General features: G+C 38.6%; 1 protein-coding gene across 1 annotated transcript in view; it reads left to right on the top strand.

The window, feature by feature from the left end:
* Positions 1–19593, top strand: part of NAALADL1 (N-acetylated alpha-linked acidic dipeptidase like 1) — a 53934-nt gene extending 34341 nt beyond the window's left edge. Inside the window, exons 13-20 of the mRNA XM_075187797.1 lie at positions 86–153; positions 744–838; positions 4426–4516; positions 5645–5726; positions 8484–8657; positions 8950–9037; positions 15653–15745; positions 18580–19593. Coding sequence (XP_075043898.1) covers positions 86–153; positions 744–838; positions 4426–4516; positions 5645–5726; positions 8484–8657; positions 8950–9037; positions 15653–15745; positions 18580–18763 — 875 coding nt within the window. The 3' untranslated portion in view covers positions 18764–19593. The remainder of the gene's footprint in view (positions 1–85; positions 154–743; positions 839–4425; positions 4517–5644; positions 5727–8483; positions 8658–8949; positions 9038–15652; positions 15746–18579) is intronic.
* Positions 19594–22922: the final 3329 nt, after the last annotated feature.

The following is a 22922-nucleotide window of genomic DNA, read 5'->3' as shown; positions in this document are numbered from 1 at the left end:
CCATTTTATTCCAAGTAGCTTGTCATTTTATGTGTGCACCAATTATTGACCAAAGTTTTGAATTCATATTTTTGTCTTCCACCAGCAAACGCAACGTTGAGGGCACAAGGGACGCCCCCGGCTCAGAATGTTATTTTCACTGCAGCAAAACAGGTATAATACTTGATATTTAGCAATAAGTTGATAACATGAGAGAAGCTGAAGAATATATGTCACCTACCTAATTGATAAATAATGTACCCAGTGGTGGTGAAGTATGAGTTGCAGTAGTACCAACCACGAAAACTGGGCAGATATGTCACCTAGTGGAAGAAGAGTGTTTGCAGAAAATTCAGGTTTTTTCTATGCATTTCAAAGTTAAAGAAAATGTTTTTTATTATAGAGCGAATCTTCTAAGCTGCTTTTACATTACAGGGCACACATCTCATCAACTGTCAATTTCGGGTTTCTTATCCTCTATGCCTTTTAAAAAAAACAAAAATTTTATTAACAGCTTTACAAAAGCGCATATGCCGAGTTGATCATTTAAGTATACCAGTTAACCACTAACCTAACATGATGCCTTATATTCTTTCATTTCCAATGTCATTTCTTTACAAAAAACAATTGTATAATACACTAGCTTCAGTTTTTTATTCATATGTTCGTCAATAACTAACAGCAGTTTTGAATTGTATACATTACATTAATTGTCAAGTCAATGATCATTATCGATTTTATTCATTATCATCATTATTTTATAGGTGAAAACACCTGTCAGTTCTTCTCTGAGTGTATATGACAACTGGGTCCGTCACTTTAATCGATCCAGCTCGCTTCATGGAGGAACAATACCCCTGTAAGACGACCTGTTCAGTTAATTTTATTACCGTTGATCTGAATAAAACATCTCTAGTTGACAGCACTTTTAATGTATTGAAATATTCTAAATTTACTATTTTTAATGGTGTAAGTGCTTGTTTTTCCCTCTCTCTCACCTAATGGTTTGGTGGGTAAATCTGCAAACAGGTGGCCCATGTAGGTTTAACCACAACAATGTACAGTTATTATTATTGTTTATTAATAGGGCGTCACAAAACTCTGCAGCGCTGTATAGAACCGCAGTAGAACAAGGGTAATCCTAACATAAGGGGCAAAACTTAATACGAGGGAGACATAGTACCAGTTGCTTTACAAAAGGCAATTCACAATGAGAACATGAGTAGTAGTAAGCATGTAGTATAGTAGGCATGTATGTAAAGAGCTAACTCTATGAGCCAAGAGGGGATGTGGGAGGATCATTAGGAAGAAAGGTAAAGGTCCTGCTCAGGACAGCTTACAGTCTTACATTCCATCTATGCAACATCGCCCGTATCAAACACTTCCTCTCCTAGGATGCCACCAAAACTCTTATTCACTCACTGATCATTTTGCATCTGGGCTATTGCAACCTTCTACTTACAGACCTCCCCGCTCCCTTCTTGCTCCACTTCAATCTATACTTACTGCTGCAGCTAGACTTATCTTCCTATCTCGCCCCTCCACATGTGCCTCTTCGTCTAGCCTTACACTGGCTCCCCTTCCCCTACAGAATCCTCACCCTCACATACAAGGCCATCTCCAACCTCATCTCCATACATACTCCTCCTGCCCTCTTTGGTCGGCCATTGACAGTCGTCTTTCCTTCCCTCTGGTAGCACAACTCTCTCCTGTATCCAATATATCTCCCATGCAGCCCCCTACCACTGGAATGATCTCCCTCGTTCTATCAGACTATCCCCTGGCCTGTATAGCTTCAAACAGTCATTGAAAACCCACCTGTTTATAAAAGTCTACCAGTTCTTCACTTAACTATTTCACCTTGTAATATACCTCACCCTCTTTCATCCTCCATGTTTCCCACTCTTGCCCTCAGATCCCCTTACATTGGCTCACCCCATGTGTCAACAGTTTGTCTGCCCCTTTTCCTTTAGATTGTAAGCTCTAGTGAGCAGGGCCCTCTTCCCTCCTGTTCTCATTGCCTATAACTTTTGCTCACCAGCTGCACTGCGCACCTCCTGCTTGGGCTCTCTGCCCATTGTCTCCACTCCTCCATTGTCTTCACACCTCTTCAGTGGCTCTAAACATGTTCGTTGCGCCCACGCTAATGGTCACAGGTTTCAGCCTGCGCTGTATATACCCCTTGCACCCCAGTAGCTGTGTTGGGAGTTGTAGTGTTATTTGTTTACTGTATGCCACTGTTATACCATGTACTGTCTAGCTCAAACAGGTTAGAGTCAAAGGGAGTACAAGATTCAAACTGACATAGCTCGACACTTAGCCCATGACTGCAGCTTACTCTTCTCCATTGAGCTACTTAGCTGGGCTTCTGCGGTGGGTTTCCCGAACACTCAAGTACATTCGGGTACAGCAAACGATTTCACACATACACAACTGAAGGCAGCAAAAGTAGTTTCTTCATAAGGATGTCATAAGTATGACATTAAGACATAAATACTTCATGTGGTGTTACAGTTGGAAATACCTTATGTTAATGAGATGAATCTATCAGGTCTCCACTATGTTAAAACTGTAAATCATAAGGGTGATTTGCCCATAAAGTGGAATCCCGAAGCCAAAGCTTAAAGAGTACAGTGGCAGCATTCTGAAGTCAAATTCCATTTATTAAGGTGAGCATAAGAAGTGCAACAGAAAATGTTTCAATACTCCTAGGTGAAACGATTCCTAGATAAACGGGTATATTCTAAACATATTGCCTATCACTCTGCTTATGCTTACCTTAAAGGGGAAGTAAAGTCACTATTTAACAATATAGATTAAAGGCTGCATATTACTGAGCTGAATAATATACATGAAATAACTAGGGTGCTTATACTTCTCTTAATGAGCCTGATTTATCAAGGTACGCATACAGAGGCAAATGTGCTTTTACTTTAAAACACATGTAATTCAAGTATCCGCACGCACAAATACAACAAGGAGTGGACCTGGAGATACGTACCCTGATGAATGCAGGTGTAAGTCTGTTCAGCTCTAGTACACAGGACACTGCAGGATACGTCCAATATATATAAGGAATATAAATTCTCAAAAGAACGCACAGACTAAATAAATACTGAATTAATGTCACCTGTTCATATTATAGGCATTAATGAGAAAACATAAAAAAAACAACAAAAAACAAACATTTTCTTTGTGATTTTCCCCCCTATGAAATACATTTATTAGGATGTTATTAATGTCTACTATATATAAAATAGATTTTTACAGTTGCTGCTGATTGCACTCACCTGTTATAGCATTCATATACAGCGGTCATTAGTAAGCGGCACTTTGAGTAGTCCTGAAGCTAGAGCAGGAGAAACGGCTGAAAAACAAGTAGCTGAGAGATGGCCAAAGCTTGAATCTGTCACTGCTGAGTGCCCTTAATGTACATTGATTGCTGCCAAACACCCCTCCCCCGAAATCGTAGGCTGTAGTAAATGTCCTTTACACGCAAACATGAATTGACTATTGCTGCTTTCTATGGTGTATGGTCCGGATCTGGGCATGTGCAGAGTAATTTGGCGGGTGATATGTACAAAATCAGCAGATCCGCTCCTTAATAAATCAGGCCTAATATGTCCATCAAGTTCTCTTTCACTCCCCTGCAGAAGGTTGCTATGTCAGACATGATCCTTTAACAGAGCAGGTACAGAGTGACTGACAGCTTTGTAGACATGCACAGTGCGGATTGTTTGATTCATACATAGGGACAGGGCCAGTGATGTTACAGCAACATTGCACAAAAATGTTGGAGACGCTACAGGTTTATCTGTAATATTTACTTTTCAACAGAGGTGAATGCCAGGTTAACAGTGAACAATGTTGTTTACTTTCATGTTTCTTATCTGAACATTGGATTTTAGTGCTCCTTGAATAAAGGTGATGTGACTTCACTATATTGGGATGCTGCAGTTACTTCTGCTGTCTTCACATTTGGTTATTGGAAATACACATTTGATAGGGATAGAGCATTACGTGTCATTTTGAAAATAATAATACCATACTTGCCAACTCTCCCGGAATGTCCGGGAGACTCCTGCATTTTGCGAGAGTCTCACGGACTCCCGGGAGAGTGTGGCAATCTCCCGGATCTGCCCACTTCCTAGTGAAGTGGGCAGAATTAGGTCCCAAACACCACGATTCCCAGTGAATCGCGGCATTTGGCCGCGCCCCCTGCTGTCAAATGACGCGTTTGCATCATTACGTCATGGGGGCGGGTCCAAAATTAATGAATGTTTTGGAGCCCCGCCCCCCTTCACGTCCACCTCTCCCACAGGCTCCAGGAATCGAAGATTATAAAGTTGATAAGTTTGAATAATACATAACATTTGCATTGACCAGTTATGCGTTATCTTCAGTTTCTATTTCATGTACACATTTGTTATGATTTTATTTCTGCAGACTGGCTACACTTGGAGCAGGCAGTGACTACGCACCTTTCCTGCATTATTTGGGCATTACTTGCATGGACCTTGCATACACTTATGACAGGGTAATGGACATAACAAATAACACCAATTTATATTAGTTATATTTAAAAAAAAATGTGCTAATTAAGTATTCTCCCAGTGAACAAAATGTTACTTTTGAATCTGGTAATGCCAAAGAGTTGACAAACAACCCCATGTATTTATTATAGTTTGGAAATACCCAATATTGAAAGTGATGGCAGCTGTATTCTGAAATACGAATTAGGTGAAGTACCTTTATAGATATGCTTAACACGGAAATATATAAAGAATACTATATATAGTAGAATACTATTATATACAATACAATATATAGTATATAGAATACTGCCCCTGTTTAAAATATTATAATACCACCTTACAGGTAAAAAAAATGGTGTTTTAATGAGATGTTATAAAGATGGTGACATATAATGGTATTAATACATTTAAATGAGCTTTCCAGGCTGAGAAAAAAAGAATTATAAAGAGACCATACACAATGTGATATGAGCTTAACCCACAGTGAATCCTAATAATAGATGATGAGATCTGTGTCTTGTGTGAATCTGAAACACAATGGTTGAAGCAGATAACATTTTGTAATGGGCAAGTCAGATATCTGATCTTACCCAAATGAAATAAGATTAAGCAATACTGTAAATAGGACTGGGCTAAAATACTTTCAAACCAATGTGGGGAAATTCTCATCAGGTTCTAAAGGGTTCAGCTTACTTTTAGCACTGTAGATCACTGTGTTAATGGGCTATTGTTTTACATAGAACCTGGCATCAATCAACTAGCATTTTAAACTGTTGTAATGCAGAATTTTGCATTTGAGGAGGGCATAGTAACTGAGAGGCCAAAGACCAGCAATAATGGTAAGTCTGTGGAGAGGAATGCTAGAACGATAGGCGGGTAGTTTTGTAGGTTTTATTTTTTTCTCATTTAAAGATGTTAACTCATTTACACAGGTCTACTTTAAAGCTGATGAACAAGACTCATTTTGAATACTGACACTATGTGCTCTGTTCACCTGGCATTTGCGTAAAATGATGCCCACTTCATGGGTCTGCTTAGTCTGACTGTCTGTGTTCTTGGCAATCCATCTTCATTGTAGTTTTATGTTTGACCCCTAAAATAAACTTATGTCTCCTTTCTCCCTTCCACAGAGTAAATCATCAGCACGAATCTATCCTGCTTATCACACTGCATTTGACACATTTGATTATGCGTCTAAACATATTGATCCAGGTAACTATAGAATCTTCGGGTAACGTCACACATGGCTGCAGTATAACAGGTCTACAACACATAAGAACAGGCGTAATGCGGTCATCTGCACTGTTCCTCTAACAGTACATCCAATACCTAAAAGGAGAACTGTGCATGTGTTTTCTTCTTACTAGAGGACAACACATTGAACCGATCCCACAAGGAATATTGTATTTGCACATATCAGTCAATTCACAAAGCAACTCATCACTTTTTAACTGTGTCCACTATATCAGTGCACCAGGAAATCACAGAGTACAACCCACAGGTCCATCCATGACTGACTGCTGATCACTGGTGCGAAGACATCAAGCCTTTGTCAGTTAGTTAAGAGCATAGGCTGTGCAAATTCACAACACTGCCGCGTAAGCAACAGAATGACTAGAAATGTCTCCTGTTTTTAATGGACCATAGATAAAATTAGTAAGGGCCACATGTATTATTATACCACTGTGGTAGTTCTAATGTAGCTGAGGCTGCAGTAAGTAGAAGGCCTCATGCAATCCAGCACTATAAACCTAAAACATTTGGCAAATGCCCAAGAGACGGCAAACAGTTTAATCTGGTGTCCAAGGCACCACCTAGAATATAAACCATGAATTCTAATAGAGCAGGTGTTCGTATAGTGTGTAAAACGTGTACAAATATAGCCCCAAATCTTTTCCTAAACATTCTTACTAATTCTAAATAAAGTAGGTGAGAGGGAGCTTTAGAATTGTTGCCGTAGGGCTCAAAGTAATATGTCTCCACTATTGTGGGTGTCTCAGGGTTATCAATCATAATGTGTTTAAAGTACCAGGAACAGAAGATAGTATTTATGAAGCGCGCTGAATGCTTTCGTTTTGCACTTATTCTGCCCAGCACACTTCAAGGTGCACGACTACTGAAATATATGAACATTTAGATCAGGCCTGTCCAACCTGCGGCCCTCCAGATGTGGTGAAACTACAAGCCCCAGCATGCTTTGCCGGTACACAAGCAGTTGATAGCTGGAAGGGCATGCTGGGACTTGTAGTTTCACAACATCTGGAGGGCCGCAGGTTGGACAGGCCTGATTTAGATTGTAAGCTCCCTTGAGCAGCGTCCTCTATCCTCTTGTCCTCCTCCTCCTGTGTACCTTGCTTTTGAGCTCCCCAGCCGTATTTGCCTTTACTTTTGCATCTCCATCGTTGCCCTGATCCCGTTAGTTGCACCTATACAGAGGGACACAGGCTCAGCCTGCCTTAGTTCACTCCCCACCCCTCCTCCATCCCCTTCCTATTTTCTCTTTGTTCTGTACCTCTTTTCCTCATGCACTTATTTGCAGCTCAATTGATTTTAATTGCACTTTGCTTCTGTTATTTGTACTGCTCTGTATGCCAACTTCTTTTTACCTATGCTCTATGTACGCTGCGGACCCTTTGTGGCACCTTATAAAGATAATAATTAATAATAATATACACTGTGCAAAAGTGTAAGCATCACATCAAAGTCCGACCTCCTACTACTTTAGAAGCGCCCTTTTTATTAAAGAAAGCATTTGTTTTTCTCCTAAAATATTGCTTGCTTTAGCCTCATTTATGGTTTAAATTAATGATAGTGACAATGTGGCCCTTTAATGTGTTTGGGCAAAGTGAGCCTAAAAATGTGCTTTCCCAACAAAGTACAACTGGAAGATGCAAAATGAATCCCATTAAAAGTTTAGGATGAAATAAAATTTCCACCTGCTCAGAGATGATACTAAAGTTGAGTCCTTTTGTGGCGTGTAGACGGCTGTGCCCCTTCGCACACTCCTGAAACGCTCCCTCTCCACCTTTTATCTTTGATTTTCACTTTGCAAAGCAAAGTGATTGACTCATGTTTTTGTGATTCTCAGAAATGCTGGGCTGACTGGAGTGCCTACTCCATACTTGGCACAGAACGGCCTCACTCCACCCAGTCCCCCTATGAGCAGACACAAATGTCACCATCTTGCTTCACACAATCTATATTCTATGAAGGAAATCTAGGTGCACGTGAGCAAATCGAAATGCCACCAATGCTGCACCTTGGCCATTCTGTGCTATATAAATTAGGCCAATAATATGTAGCCAAGGTTTCTAAGTTGGTTCTTTAATAGAAAATGAAATACTCAAAATTGGGAATATATTACACCTATAATTCCAGTACATAACACTGTTCTAATCAGATAGCCAAGATATAACATTTAAAGTTGCCAGGCATGACCTTTCAAAGTTTTACTTCATATCACTGAATGACACTGCATAAAAACATTCCACTAAATTACAGGTTATGAAGTTCTATTCTTCACAGGGCTTTATAGTGACATGTAATATTCTTATGGCTTGTCAGGGTATATTATCTCATATACCCTTTATCCCATATACCGGTATGAGATTCTTCATCCGGGAATACCATTATCAAGAAAGTTTGGAAAAATAAAACAAAGGCAATAATTGTAGCTGTTTGAGGATAATGTCAAACACAGACATTATCATCAAGTGCTTCATTTAACAGGAATGCTGATAAACAAACAATATAGTTAGGAGAGGAATAGCAGCGGCAATTTGGGTCATTTTTAAATATAATTTAATATATTTTAGGCAAGTTGGACTAAATTACAGAACAAAACAGCATCCAGAAAACTTTAAGCCCCAGGTTTTCCAGATAACCTGTACCTGTATTATATAATGAATCATAATCACAAATTTCCCATTTACTTCCAATGAGGCTCCAGCCTTTTCTATTTCTTTTTAGGATTCACCAGTCACCAGGCAGTAGCCCGTACAGCTGGAAATGTCCTTCTGCGACTTGCGGACAGTCTCATCCTCCCACTAGGACCAAGAGATTATGGAGAAACACTGGATAGTTATTACAGCGCTGCTGAAACAAACTTTAATGCCGCGCTTACAGCAAGACAGATCTCTTTGGGTAATGTGAACACACACTGCTTATCACTAAATCATCCCGAACCCCATCAAAAGTTTTTGTTCTAGGTCCGAGTACTTCAAGATCACTATGTTTATATCTGTCTACCCACAAGGTTTCTGAGCTGTGGTCTTGTATCTAATATTAAACATGTATAGCTAAATAACTATGTCACTAGAACAGTAATTATCCCCACTCTTAATGACCTACTGGCAGTGACGAAGAGTGGATGCGAGACATCCTAGTTTAGCTTAATGAAACAGCTGATAATTAACACAAATGTTCTGTGTTTCAGCGCCACTGAAGAATGCTGTGGACAGATACAAGCGATATTCTGAGGAGCTCAGCAATACAATTAAAGAGCTGAAAGATGCAAAGAAGATGTAAGTTTGGTTTACTTTACAACTTCTTCCTTCTTCCTTGGCTAAGCTGTTTCAATAACCTGGGGAAGAAGTTAAAGATAACTGCTTTTTACCTTATTTTGTTTTAAAGAAAAAACAAAAAAAAATATAATATATATATTTTTATAAATGTGCCCGACCACCCCATGATCTATATCTAGCACTATAAAGCCTTGGCTGGCCCTCACTAAAGCAAGGAGACAAAGCAGTGCTGGTTCCCTCTGCAAAAGTGATGACCAACACCAGGCTCCATAGATGAGGCTGGGTTAACTAGAACAGGGAAACCCACAGTGCTGGGTCCCCAGTTACAATGTGAACCAGACCCAGTCTCTTCAGCACAGGCTATAGCTTCTGTGGAAGGAGTGATCTTGCTCTGAGGGTTTGGGCAGTGGGGGGTTATGGTAATAAAAAAATTGGGACTCTGGAGTGGCAACTCTGTTACCACAGTGGTCTTCAAATGACAGGGAAGGTTAATAGCCACTCAACCAGTACCAGTGACTAGTGTAGGAAAGCACTTCCAAGTCTCATTAGGTTGCATCTACAAGGGGCATGCTACAGGCTAATGCTTGTCTGTCCCCCTTCACCTCTCCAGAAGTAAGAGGCCGCAAGTCTAGGATACACACAAATCTATATATATATATTCATGCATTTTGGAGCTCATGCAGCACTGAAATGTGTATATTTATGCTACAAAAATGGATGCATGACCAACTCTAAATGAGGTCCATGTTCTACTTTTTGGGCTTTCAGATATAGGGGTTGATCTAGAGTTAGGGGCCAATTTTGCCCGAGAGCAGAATTTGCAGTCAAGAAAACCGAAGTAAAACATTTTTTTGCTTGCAGGGAAAATACAGCATTCTCTCGCAAGCTCAACACACGTACTCGCTAGCTTTATTTTTAAAACTGTATTTCAAGGTTGGGTTAGAACGCACCCCCTCACAACTCTATATCACGTTGTACATTTTCATCCCTGTAATCAATTTGCACATTAATTTCCTCTAAATTCATTAATATGGTCATGACAAGACTCACTTGAGCTTGCGTAACATGTTTTTAAGAGTGGATTAATCAATACAAAACCAGCTGGTGTGTCTAAAAATGATTACACTCCCCAAAAATATCTCACACTAAGCTGACACTTTGTCAAAGTCTTCAGTTACTCCCTGACCTATCTTTAAATACATTACCTTAAATTATTCTGAGTTACTATAACCCAAATATTTATCGGTGTTAAATGTAGCATTTATAACAACCAAGCTAATCTGGAACATGAATTTTTTTAAGAACACAAAGACTGAACATTAAATGGAATTTTACATGATGAAGAGATATTAAACATTCTCTGCTGCCCACAAACCCTCTACACTCTGAGGTCACTAAAAAAAGTCTGTGTGTATGATAAAGCTGTTCTATGACAGCTTTTGTTCTAACACACTTTAGTCGGGAATGCTACAAATGAAGTATCTTTTCACAAGGACATCTTAGAAATATATTAAGTCCAATCAACAAAATTTACACACAAATACAGGATATCCTTATGAAATATAAACATAGTAACATAGTTGATGAGGTTGAAAAAAAGACACCAGTCCATCAAGTTCAACCTATTTTGGATCTTCTGCGATTCTGCACTTATATTTGAAATTGATCCAGAGTAAGCAACCACCAATCTGTTTCAATTGTGAAAATCCCCCCAGACCCTATATTGCAGTCCTATTTTTACCCTATATCCAGTATCCTTCATTTTAATTAACGGTCGTATCCCTGGATACACTTTTCCGCAAAAAATTTGTCTAACCCTTTCTTAAACATATCTATTGAATCTGCCATCACAACCTTCCCTGGCAATGAATTCCATATCTTGACTGCCCTTACTGTAAAGAACCCCTTCCTTTGCAGGTTGTGAAATTTCCTCTCCTCTAACCTTAGGGGGTGACCGCGTGTCCTGTGTATAGTCCTTGGGGTAAAAAGTTCCCATGAAAGTTCTCTGTATTGACCCTTAATGTATTTGTACATAGTAATCATATCTCCACTTAGACGCCTCTTTTCTAAAGTAAACCTGCCTAAACTGGCTAACCTTTCCTCATAACTTAATGACTCCATACCCTTTATCAGTTTTGACGCCCTTTTCTGAACCCTTTCTAGTTCCAAATTATCTTTTTTATAAAGTGGTGGCCAGAACTGTACTCCATATTCAAGATGAGGTCTTACCAACGATTTATACAGTGGCAAAATTACACTATCTTCTCTTGCATCTATGCTCCTTTTTATGCATGCTGTGAAATCAGTGGCGCTATATAAATAAATGGTGATTATGATGATGCCAATACTTTATTTGCCCTTGCAGCTGCTGCTTGACATTGAGCACTATTGCTAAGTCTACTGTCTACGAGCACTCCCAAATCCTTTTCCATTGTAGATTCTCCTAAATTAATTCCATTTAATCTATAGATTGCGTTCTTGTTTTTGATCCCTAAATGCAAAACCTTACATTTATCTATGTTAAACCTCATATTCCATTTGGGCGCCCAATCCTCCAGTTTATTTAAGTCCCTCTGTAGAGAAGCTACATCTTGCTCTGATTTTATTACCTTACAGAGATTAGTGTTATCTGCAAAAATAGAAACTTTACGCTCTAAACCATCACCAAGGTTATTAATAAATGTATTAAAAAGGAGTGGCCCCAGCCCGGAACCTTGAGGTACTCCACTTAAGACTTTTGACCAATTAGAAAATGTTCCATTTATCACAACTCTCTGTTCCCTATTCTCTAACCAGTTTTCGTTCGAAGTACAAATGTTGATTCCTAGACCCAGTTCCCTTATTTTGTAAACCAACCGCTTGTGTGGCACTGTATCAAAGGCCTTTGCAAAATCTAAGTAGACCACATCTACTGTGCTGCCCTGGTCTAAGTTCCCACTAACTTCCTCGTAGACACTAATTTGATTAGTTTGACATGACCTATCCCTCACAAATCCTTGCTGATTCCCACTAATAAATTTATTGCGCACCAAGTGATCCTGAATACTATCGCTTAAAATACCTTCCAGTAGTTTCCCCACTATTGATGTCAGGCTTACAGGTCTATAATTTCCTGGTTGTGATCTCGTCCCCTTTGTAAACAACGGCACCACATCTGCTATTCGCCAATCCCTTGGTACTGAGCCTGATGAGATTGAATCTCTGAAAATTAAGAATAGCGGTATAGCTATTTCCGAGTTTAGCTCCATAAGGACCCTTGGGTGTATGCCATCTGGACCTGTTGCTTTATTTATCTTAATATTCTTCAGTCACCTTTGGACTTCTTCCTCTGACAACCAAGTATTAATTAATGGTATAGTTTAATTTCCATTTTTATGTATTACTCCTATCATTTGTTCTTCTAGTAAATACTGAAGAAATTAAAGTGTTTAATACCTCTGCATTTTCCTTAGTATCATTTATCAATTCACCCATCTCACTACTTAAACGTTTTAGGAAGATGTTATTTCACTATGTTCCATATTAGACTGATAAGTATAGTCCATATATTTCATATATCGCATTCCCTGATTAAAAATACATACAGTGGCTCTCTCAAATATGAATTTATAAAAGTATTGATTTGATGATATTAGTTTGTATATAAACCATACTGCAGTTTAGAGCCAGTATCCTATTGTGATTTCAAAGAGATCTAAAATCTTATTGCATCTGTGGAGCTGGGACATAAACCTAGGTGACTTGCTGATCTGTATCTTGTGGCTAGATTCTAGACCTTTGTAAAATATAAACAACTCAGCTAGGTGAAAGGACACTTACACTGAGCTGTCTGCTAGTGGAGATATCATCATAGTTTAACCTTGGGTTACTGGTACACATGACTGTCACAGTGTAGCAATAATCCCTATCTGGTGGAGTGAATAATTATAACTATCTTATTTTATTAACTCCTGACTATGCCACAATCATGACACAAATGTACAAACTAGTGTAACAAATTGTTACATGTACCCACATCCTGATAAATCAGAGAGATGTAACATATGTGTATATATATATATATATATATATATATATATAAATAAAACATGTTAATCTTTCATTTATAAAGTCACAAAAAAGAAAGACAAACCCTAAAAGTTTAAGAATATAAATTGCAAAAAGATTAGAAAAGACAATATAGTGAGATGGGTAGATTGATTAATGCTAATAAGAAAATAGCAGAGGTATTAAACACTTTTTCTTCAGTATTTACTAGAGAGTAACAAATGTTAGGAATAATACATAAAAATATAAACACAACCATACCATTAATTAATACTTGCCTGACAAAGGAAGAAGTCCAAATGCGACTAAATAAAATGAAGATAAATAAAGCTCCAGGTTCAGATGGCATACACCCAAGGGATCTTATGGAGCTAAACTCAGAAATAGTTACAACGCTATTCATAGATTCAATTTCATCTGGCTCAGTATCAAAGGATTGTAGCAAATGTGGTGTCGTTGTTTAAAAAGGGAATGAGATCACAACCAGGGAATTATAGACCTTTAAACCGGACATCAATAGTGGGGAAACTACTGAAAGGTATATTAAGGGATGTTATTCAGGATTACTTGGTGCGCAATAAGATTATTAGTTGTAATCAGCATGGATTTTGTAAGGGATAGGTCATGCCAAACTAATCTAATTAGTTTCTGCAAGGAAGTTAGACCAAGGCAGTACAGTAGATGTGGTCTACTTAGATATTGCAAAGGCCTTTGATACAGTGCCACACAAGAGGTTAGTTTACTAAATAAGGGAACTGGGTCTAGGAAACAACATTTGTACTTGGGTTGAAAACTGGCTGGAGAATAGGGAACGGAGAGTTGTGATAAATGGAACATTTTCTAATTGGTCAAAAGTTTTAAGTGGTGTACCTCAAGGTTCTGTGCTGGGGCCACTCCTTTTATATATATTTATTAATGAGATTGGTGATGGTTTAGAGAGCAAAGTTTTTCCACTTTTGCTGATGACACTAAACTTTGTAATATAAAATCAGAGCAAGATATAGTTTCTCTGCAAAGGGACTTGAATTAACTGGCAAATGGAAGATGAAGTTTAACATGGATAAACATAAGGTAATGCACATAGGGATCAAAATCAAGCACGTAATCTATAAATTAAATGGGATAAATTTAGGGGAATCCATAATGGAAAAGGATTTGGGAGTGCTCTTGGAGACTTATAGACTTAGCAATACTGCTCAATGTCAAGCAGTAGTTGCATGGGCCAATAAATGCAAGGGAAGACTGTTGTAATTTTGCCACTATATAAATCATTGGTAAGACCTCATCTTGAATACGGAGTACAGTTTTGGGCACCACTCTCTAGTTACAAAATGTCTTTTTTTATAAAAAAGTACAGAGAAGGGTAACAAAACTGATAAAGGGTACGGAGCCATTAAGTTATGAGGAAAGGTTAGCCAGTTTAGGCAGGTTTACTTTAGAAAAGAGGCGTCTAAGAGGGGATATGATTACTATGTACAAATGCATTAAGGGTCAATACAGAGAATGTTAATGGGAATTATTTACCCGGAACACTGTACACAGGACACGCAATCACCCCCTAAGGTTAGAGGAGAGGAAGTTTCACAACCAGCAAAGGAAGGGGTTCTTTACAGTAAGGGCAGTCAAGATATGGAATTGATATGTTTAAGAAAGGGTTAGACAAATTTTTAGCGGAAAAGCGTATCCAGGGTTATGACAGTTAATTCAAATGAAAGATTGTAGTAGAAAAATAGGACTGCAATATTGGTCAGAAGGGATTTTTCCCGATTAAAACAGATTGATAGTTGCTTTATCTGGATCAATATCCATTATAAGTGGGGGATCACAGGAGATCCAAAATAGGTTAAACCTGATGGACTGGTGTCTTTTTGTTTTTTCAACTTCATCAACAATGTTACATTAGCAAAGAATTATTCTAGTCCTAGGATAAAGACAAGTTGGTCTATGCTGCCAGATAGGATCATTTGACCAAGCTGCTGCATCTATTGTTGGTTGTTGTCACATCTCTTACAAAAAACCCCCACAAGATTACCTTCATAAACAACCATTGTAGTTTTATGTAAAGGACTGCTGATCCTGCACCCATAGGACTGGAGTCTACTTAAGGCTACAAACACACTGGCGCTTTAATTATAACTTTAACATGTGTTTTTAATGTATCTAAAATGTATGTATAAAGATCTGGCATTAGAAATCATTGTTTGGCCAAACCGATTTGCTTTGTTAGATGCAGAACGCTACTTTTTTTTGGAATGCTACTTGTCCCATTTCCCTGCCTTGGCTGTGCTTCATCACATATGGAGACTACAATTTAACTAAAATGCTAGTACATACATAATAATGCAAAATCAATTGGAAATATATCTGGGCAATAAGAAACCTTTTGAAGTATAGTATAGTTTTAATAGACCCAAGATTGGGCAATTGGCCACAGTTGTCATAAAAGCCCCAAAATGTCAGCTTTCTGTGAAATGTGTACGGTTTAAGGTCTGTTGCTGTGTATAACTGATATCATTATATGGTGTATACTGTGAGATCATATTGGTTATTAAATATGTTTCTCTCCAGGCCTCTTAGAGTTCGGATGATCAATGACCAGTTAATGCTGCTGGAGCGGGCCTTCATTAATCATTATGCATTCCCGGATAAACTTTACTACAGGTATACTGTTTTACGAACATGTGCAAACCACATTCAGTGATGTAAAAATAGATCAGTCCTGATTTTCAAACATATATAGCACAATATAGTGGATATAAATACACACTAATATAAAATTACATATACAAGTAATCTAAACAATGAACATTCAGAAGTGTTATGATCCTGTAATTGTATGGTGGCTCAACAGGAACAACGTTTGAGTGTCCTCGGTTTCCCCAAAAGATCACGTCTTTTTTTTTTTTTTTTTTTTCAGAGGAAATCTATAATCTTGATTTATTTGTCCAGGAGTCAGACATATAGCTAAACAGAAATAGTATAATGCCTATAATCCTGTAACGGATTCACTGAATTAGACATCCATAATACAGAGCATGTACAGAACAAATTATCCTGTACTGGTTTTGTGAACAAGCCCTAGCCAGGGAGAAATACATTTTGGTGATTAAGTTTTTGAGACTGTGATGAGCACGATAGAAAACAGTATTCTTACACCCTTTATATGGCTGATGATATAAGAATGCTCCAGTGTTTGTTCTGACTGCTATATTGATTAAATGTTATGTCTATCCACTAGATTACGATTGGACAGGTATTAATTGTAATACAGATACTGTTACCTGCTATGACTCTATTAACACTATAGAATCTGAATTAATCTTACATTCAGGGGTAGATATATAAAGTAGTTTTGCAATTTACTAAAGGTCAAACCACACACCAAAGTGCATCAAACATGTCATGTCTCAAACCTGCAATCACAATTAGACCTGGCATGTATACAAACCATCCCATTTACTAAGCGGCAGTTTGCAAAACTTTATTGCAATCCACCACTTTTTAGTATTAGACCCCCCCCCCCCCTTTTTTTTGTTTTATAACAGACAAGATGCTGTTTTAGGTATCCTGTCTGGCAGAACTGTAAAAATAATGATAAATAAAACAAAACAAAAACCTTCCCATTTTATTAAAGCCCAGAGACGACCAGCTCAATGCCAAGTAGTGTCCCCTTCATATAAGTAAATAATTAAATGCGACCTATATTGATTAATATGACAATAATTAAATTTTTATTGCCCCCATAATTTGAAATCTTATGTTAGGTCCCCAATAAATGCTTACCGGAAAACTTTTTTTGATTCAACATAATCCATATGGGGAATGAAAAAAATAAATAAATAAATAAAACCTGATGGATGAAACAAACAGCACACAAGGAGCACCCCATGCAAAATAAGTAAATCTCTGGTGAGCTCACTGACTAAATAGCAGGCAGCCAATCAGGAGCGGCCTCTTATATCACTCAGCCAATCACCGATAAGAGACTGCTCCTGATTACAAAGACTACAGAGTGATCAGGGTTGGCAATATCATTAATCAAACCTATTTGACCAATGGCTCGGGGCCATCTAAAACACTGAGGGCCTGATTCATACAGGAGTGCAAAATGAACGTATTGGAAGTTTGATTTAAACGCACGTAAATCAGCCATACGCACGTCTGTATTCAACTACAAGCAGATCTGAAGAAATGTCTCATGCTCCATGAGAGGTTTCGGTCCTCCATGAGTTTGCCTTAGGACACCAGCGTTACGGTTTGACAGGTGTACCGCTCCAGTCAAACTCCCCGCATTCCACTGTCCTTGGAGCGGGTCTAGGTACGCTCTGTCTATATGGCACTGGCCATTTCAAGACATACAAAACACAGTGCTGATGTTCAATACAAATTCTCAAAAAAAATGCACAGCAAAAAAACCCAATTATCGTCAACCTGTTAATAATAATAATAATAATAATGTCATTAATGGAAAATCATTAAAAACAAAAAAACATTTTTTTTCTCACTCCCCCCCCCACTAAAATATTTTTCATGGTGTTTTTTAATGTCTACTGTACATAAAATGCATGTTTACAGATGCTCTTGATTACAAACCCATGGTTTAGCATGTATACACAGTCATCACTATCAGTCAGCACTTACACCTGCCCTGTAGCTGGTTCAAGTGATACAACTGAAAAACACGTACCTTAGAGATGCCCATAGATTGAAATTGAACTCTGCTGCGTACGCTGGAGCTTGGCACGCCCTTGCTGTACATTAACTACACCCTCCGTTCCGCTCATGAAATCGTAGGCTGTCGGAAGTGTCTTTTGCATTCGAATATTAATTGGATGTGTTTGTGCTCACTGGCGTATAGTCAGTTTCTGGGCATGTGCAATGCAATTTAACGTAAAATATGTCAAGTATCAGCATTTACGTTTCTTAAAGAATCATCCCCTGAATAAGTGGTGTAATGTCACTCATTCAGTGTTTTAATTCTCCCAAAGCACCGATCACTGACATGAAGGAGCCGTCTGTTGCTGTGGCTCGTTGTCATTGTTAAGTTGGAAGTGTGGCACTTGGCTATGACATCCCAACTTTACACACACATCATAGCCAAGTGCCACGCTCCTAGTCTGAGGAGAAAAGACTGCCGCCCCACCTCCAACCTGCTCGGATAAGAAGTAGCAAGGGTGATGGCAGAACGCCCATGGGAAGGGGGGAACACTTCCAAATGAGGTAGGGGCACTGTTTAGAAGCCCCCAAGGCTTGCACCCACCATGAGAGAGACATATAAGCAATTTAGTCAATAATGAACAAACTATCAACATTATGCTTAATGTGGGGTAATCTTAACTAATGAGGAAAATGGAAGACTAACAGTACAAAACAACACTATCTTACATTTGTTTTGATTGCTAAATATTTAGGTTTTATTGCAATTATCTAAAACTAGCTGCACAACCAAAGTGCTGTACATGCAGTTAACATGTGATTCTCATTCTTTCCTGCAGCCATGTGATCTGGGCATCACGGAGTTCCTCTGTAGTCACTTTTCCAGGCCTTGCAGATGCTTATGAAAAGGCAATTTCCACTGGACTGAAAGAGGATTGGGATTTAGTCCACCATCATATCACTGTGGCTGCCACGGCTGTGGATAATGCGGCATCAACTTTGCAAACTGCGGCAACTATTTAAAAACATGGCTAAAAACACAATAATGCTTATTTTTCCATAGAGCAGCTGTAGAAAACTCAATATAGCAAGAGCGGGTAGCAGGCCAGATTAGATAACCCCAAATTAACTACCGATATGACAGATAAGGTTTGATCAATTAAGGTTACACTCAAAATGTTAAAGGAGAACTGAATGTAATAAGGACTGAATACAGTGTGTGTATATATAATGCCTGCACATCTATGTTAAAATGTATATATGTAACAATTTATGGTTATTAACATACACATTATTCTTGAAAATATAATTTACAAACCTGAGCCCCTTCCTGCCTCTTAGTTCCTGCTACTGCCTCTCATGTGAAATTCTGTGGGCTGATGCAGGCTCATGTGATCATTCAAAAGCCAAGCCCAGGAAGTGCGTCTGGCCGTACAATGTGTTGTCCACGTATTCCATAATACTCATGAATACTTACACGTATATAAAGGGCAGCTATTACTGTATTAACATAAATTATAAATTAACATTATAATATATTGGTTATTTATTCAAACAAGGTAATTATTAGTTAAGTAAATATGATTGGTTGCTATAGGCAACATCTCCACTTTTTCAAACCCGCAGTTTAGTAAATATACCCCCATGGAGTTCAACAGTGGAATAACAGAAGAGCTGGACCCACACCAAGATTCAACACAGGATTGTTTACCCATACTTACCTACTTTCTTCAGCTCCCTTCCGGGAGCCAGACAGTGGAGGTGGGCGTGAGGGGGCGGGGCGGCCGAAATCGCGTCATTTCGGCTCCGCCCCCTGTGATGTCATGACGCAAATCGCGTCATTTGACAGCGGGGGCGGGGCCAAACGCCGCGATTCACCGGGAATCGCGGCGTGTGGCAATCTCCCGAATTCTGCCCACTTCACTAGGAAGTGCCCCACTTCCTAGTGAAGTGGGCAGAATTCGGGAGATTGCCACACTCACCCGGGAGTCTCTCGCAAAATGCAGGAGTCTCCCGGACATTCCGGGAGAGTTGGCAAGTATGTATTTACCTCACTCCACAACATTTTGACTTATCCGTGAACCCCATCAGATTCTTGAAATTTCTCTGTTACTCAATTCTTTTCTCATCTTTGAAAATACAATGCAATCTCTTCCTTACAAGTAATCTACAGGTTCTACACCTGCTTGATAGATACTTTCTTATCCCTGGAGAAGAGCCTGACCTAAATTTTCCTCTATATCCTATTGTCCTCTTACGTTTCAATTATCCCCATTCCCCTTAGGCTGTAAACCATTTCTTCATATGTATGTTTGATTTGTTTGCATTATGATTTTCCATTGTGTACAGCACCATGAACATTTGGCACTTAATATTAATTACAAAAAACATTCATTCTTAGGTTCTAAATGTTCTTGGTGGCCACAATGACTGTGTAGATCTCTTCCTGATTCATTTTTTTTCAATCTAGGAGAAGTCATATCATGATAATTGAGGTCCAAGGGACAAGGCTATTTAACAAAATCTCAGTAGGTTCCTTTAGGGGGTTATTAATATTAATGGAGATGTTTAGAACATAAGATGATGAAGTGAAGGTGCATAGATGTTGGTAAAGGAAGAGACAGTCATGGGGTACACAGTATGATGATGTACAATAAATATATTTAAATGTGGGCGTAATTGAGGGATCCTGATACGCCAAGGTGCTTAACACATGATCTGCACCTGCATTGATTTTATAACAGGGAATACTTGGGGCTAGATTTACTAAACTGCGGGTTTGAAAAAGTGGAGATGTTGCCTATAGCAACGAACCAGATTCTAGCTGTCATTTATTTAGTGCACTCTACAAAATGACAGCTAGAATCTGATTGGTTGCTATAGGCAACATCTGCACTATTTCAAACCGCAGTTTAGTAAATATACCAAGTGGTCTACGTCCATTGTCTTTGGTGAAAATGGATGGAATCAGCATACTTATAGACCCACGTTAATAGAGAAGCTGTTGAACATCTCTTTAGTGGATAAAGCCAGAGAGATACTATTTTTAAATAGATCTGAGGCAAATTGAAAAACAGCTGAAGACTTTTGAAGAAAAGGCCAGAAGACAGTGCTGATAATTTCCCCAAATCCTGTTGGTGGGACAAGTCCGACACATCAGCCAATTGGGTCTTTTTCAACTAATACAAACTGTGCAATTTGTGAGAAGCCAAAAATATCATTACAATCAGATGCAATGTAATGGATAAAATAATAAAAATATATCTGTCTCCCTATATATCTATCACCAATTATCCCATCAGCGAACATGCCTACAGTTCACCTACGAAGGTGGATGAAGCTGAAAAAGCAAAACACCATCCAGTCATTCAGCCAGCTAAAATGACATTATGGTAATCAGACAGTCCTGCCGAACGAGCATTACTACTACTACAATGGCAGTAGACAATCCAATTAAAAAACAGGCGCATAGGTTGGGTGGTGCAGTATACCACACACATAAGACCCTACCACCCTTCCCAATGTTCATTCTCCAGGCCAAATTGCTTGGAGAATTTTGAACTGGATGACACCTCTGAGACATTTAATATTGGACTATAGTTGGGTGATGTCTGTAGAAGCTTATGTGCTGAGTGGTACCAGGTCAGGAAAATATAGTGCTTGAAAGCAATAGCAAGTGCCACTTTGATGGCCAAAACGAAGAAGGAAACCAAAAAAGCCACATGCCTATAAATTTTCAGGTCTCTCTGAGCTATTGCGGGTTGAAAACTTTTAGTCATTTAAAACCCAATAATTATTATAAAATATCCCCGGACTGACTTCTAAGCATCAGGTGTTTATATTAAGGCAGACAATACTATGGCAGCACGGTCTTCATGCAGTAGCTTTGTAACATTCAAGTCAAGATCCTACAAAGTATAAATTGCTGGTAATGAGAGTTATTTACTAACGATTCACAAAAGGTGCAAATCTGCCCAATCAGACATATGCTTTCATTGTCTAACTTAAACAAGACAAATAAAGCCTAATTGCTGATTGATGGCTATGGTTTTAGTCCAAATTTGCAACTTTCAGCAATGTCAGTACCTCTGTGTAAAGGTTTTTAAATCATGTTCACAGTAGCTTGATAATATTAAAACTCATTCAATGGGCACTGAATATTAAACAAAAGTCTAAGGACTATTTGCCAACATTGCATTTTGTGCAAATTTTTACTAGAACATAGCAACCATTCAAGCATTTATATGTGTATGAAAAGGAATTGATTGGTTGCTATGCTCTAATGTAAATAAACACCTAGCTGCAATGTTGGCAAGTAAGCTTCTGTGTCATCATTTTCACATCTACATTCAGTGCTGCGCAGTATGGTCATATTCTGCATTTTTATGTCTTTACATTAAGGCCATATAGCCTTAGGAAACAAGCCGATATCCACACGAATGATGAAATAGCTGCTGCTACCGGGTGTGATATATATGTGCAACAGTTACATGATCAACATTTATATATAGCACATACTATAGACAGAGTTGGAAAAGCAACAATAATGACATCGATAGTATTATTAGGTCAACAATTGAAATGTAGACAGTATTATTAGGTTGACAATAATATCCCTAACCCTATTTTCAACTGTGAACAAACCCTTAATGGCGACATATCCATTTTGAACTTGTTTTAATAACAATATATTATTGAGACTTGCTTTTAATAATCCTTTATAAAAAGAAAATAAACTGTTTCTATGCTTTTCTATGGGCGAGTCAAGAGAACTGTTCTCCAGGGTCAGTGCTAGGCATTTCTTCGTTGCACAACAAAAGTACCTTTCAAAAGTCTAAAACAGTTCTGGGGTCATTGAGAGCAGTTTCCACCCTGTAGGTCACCTTAGGCCTCCCTTGTAGCAACACCACTAGCAGTCCCTGTATAAGGAGCACAGTGACTGATAGCAGAAGTAAAGCTCTAGAGGAACAAGAGATTATTCCAACAACCTGTTCTTCCTCTACTACAGCTCTTCCTCATGAAGCACCTTATAAAGTGACTGTGAGAGGAAGAATCGTTATGTGTGATGCCAGAACCTCATTCTTTGACATACAGTATATAGAAATTCTACAGTCTGAGGATGACAGGACCAGCCTTTATCATAATGGAAAGTGTACAGGACATTTACAGATCTTCCAGCACA

This window comes from Mixophyes fleayi, chromosome 10 (assembly GCF_038048845.1).
Source record: "Mixophyes fleayi isolate aMixFle1 chromosome 10, aMixFle1.hap1, whole genome shotgun sequence".
Taxonomy (NCBI): Eukaryota; Metazoa; Chordata; class Amphibia; order Anura; family Limnodynastidae; genus Mixophyes; species Mixophyes fleayi.
The sequence above is the reverse complement of the archived record's forward strand: the minus strand, read 5'-3'. Positions and strand labels throughout refer to the sequence as shown.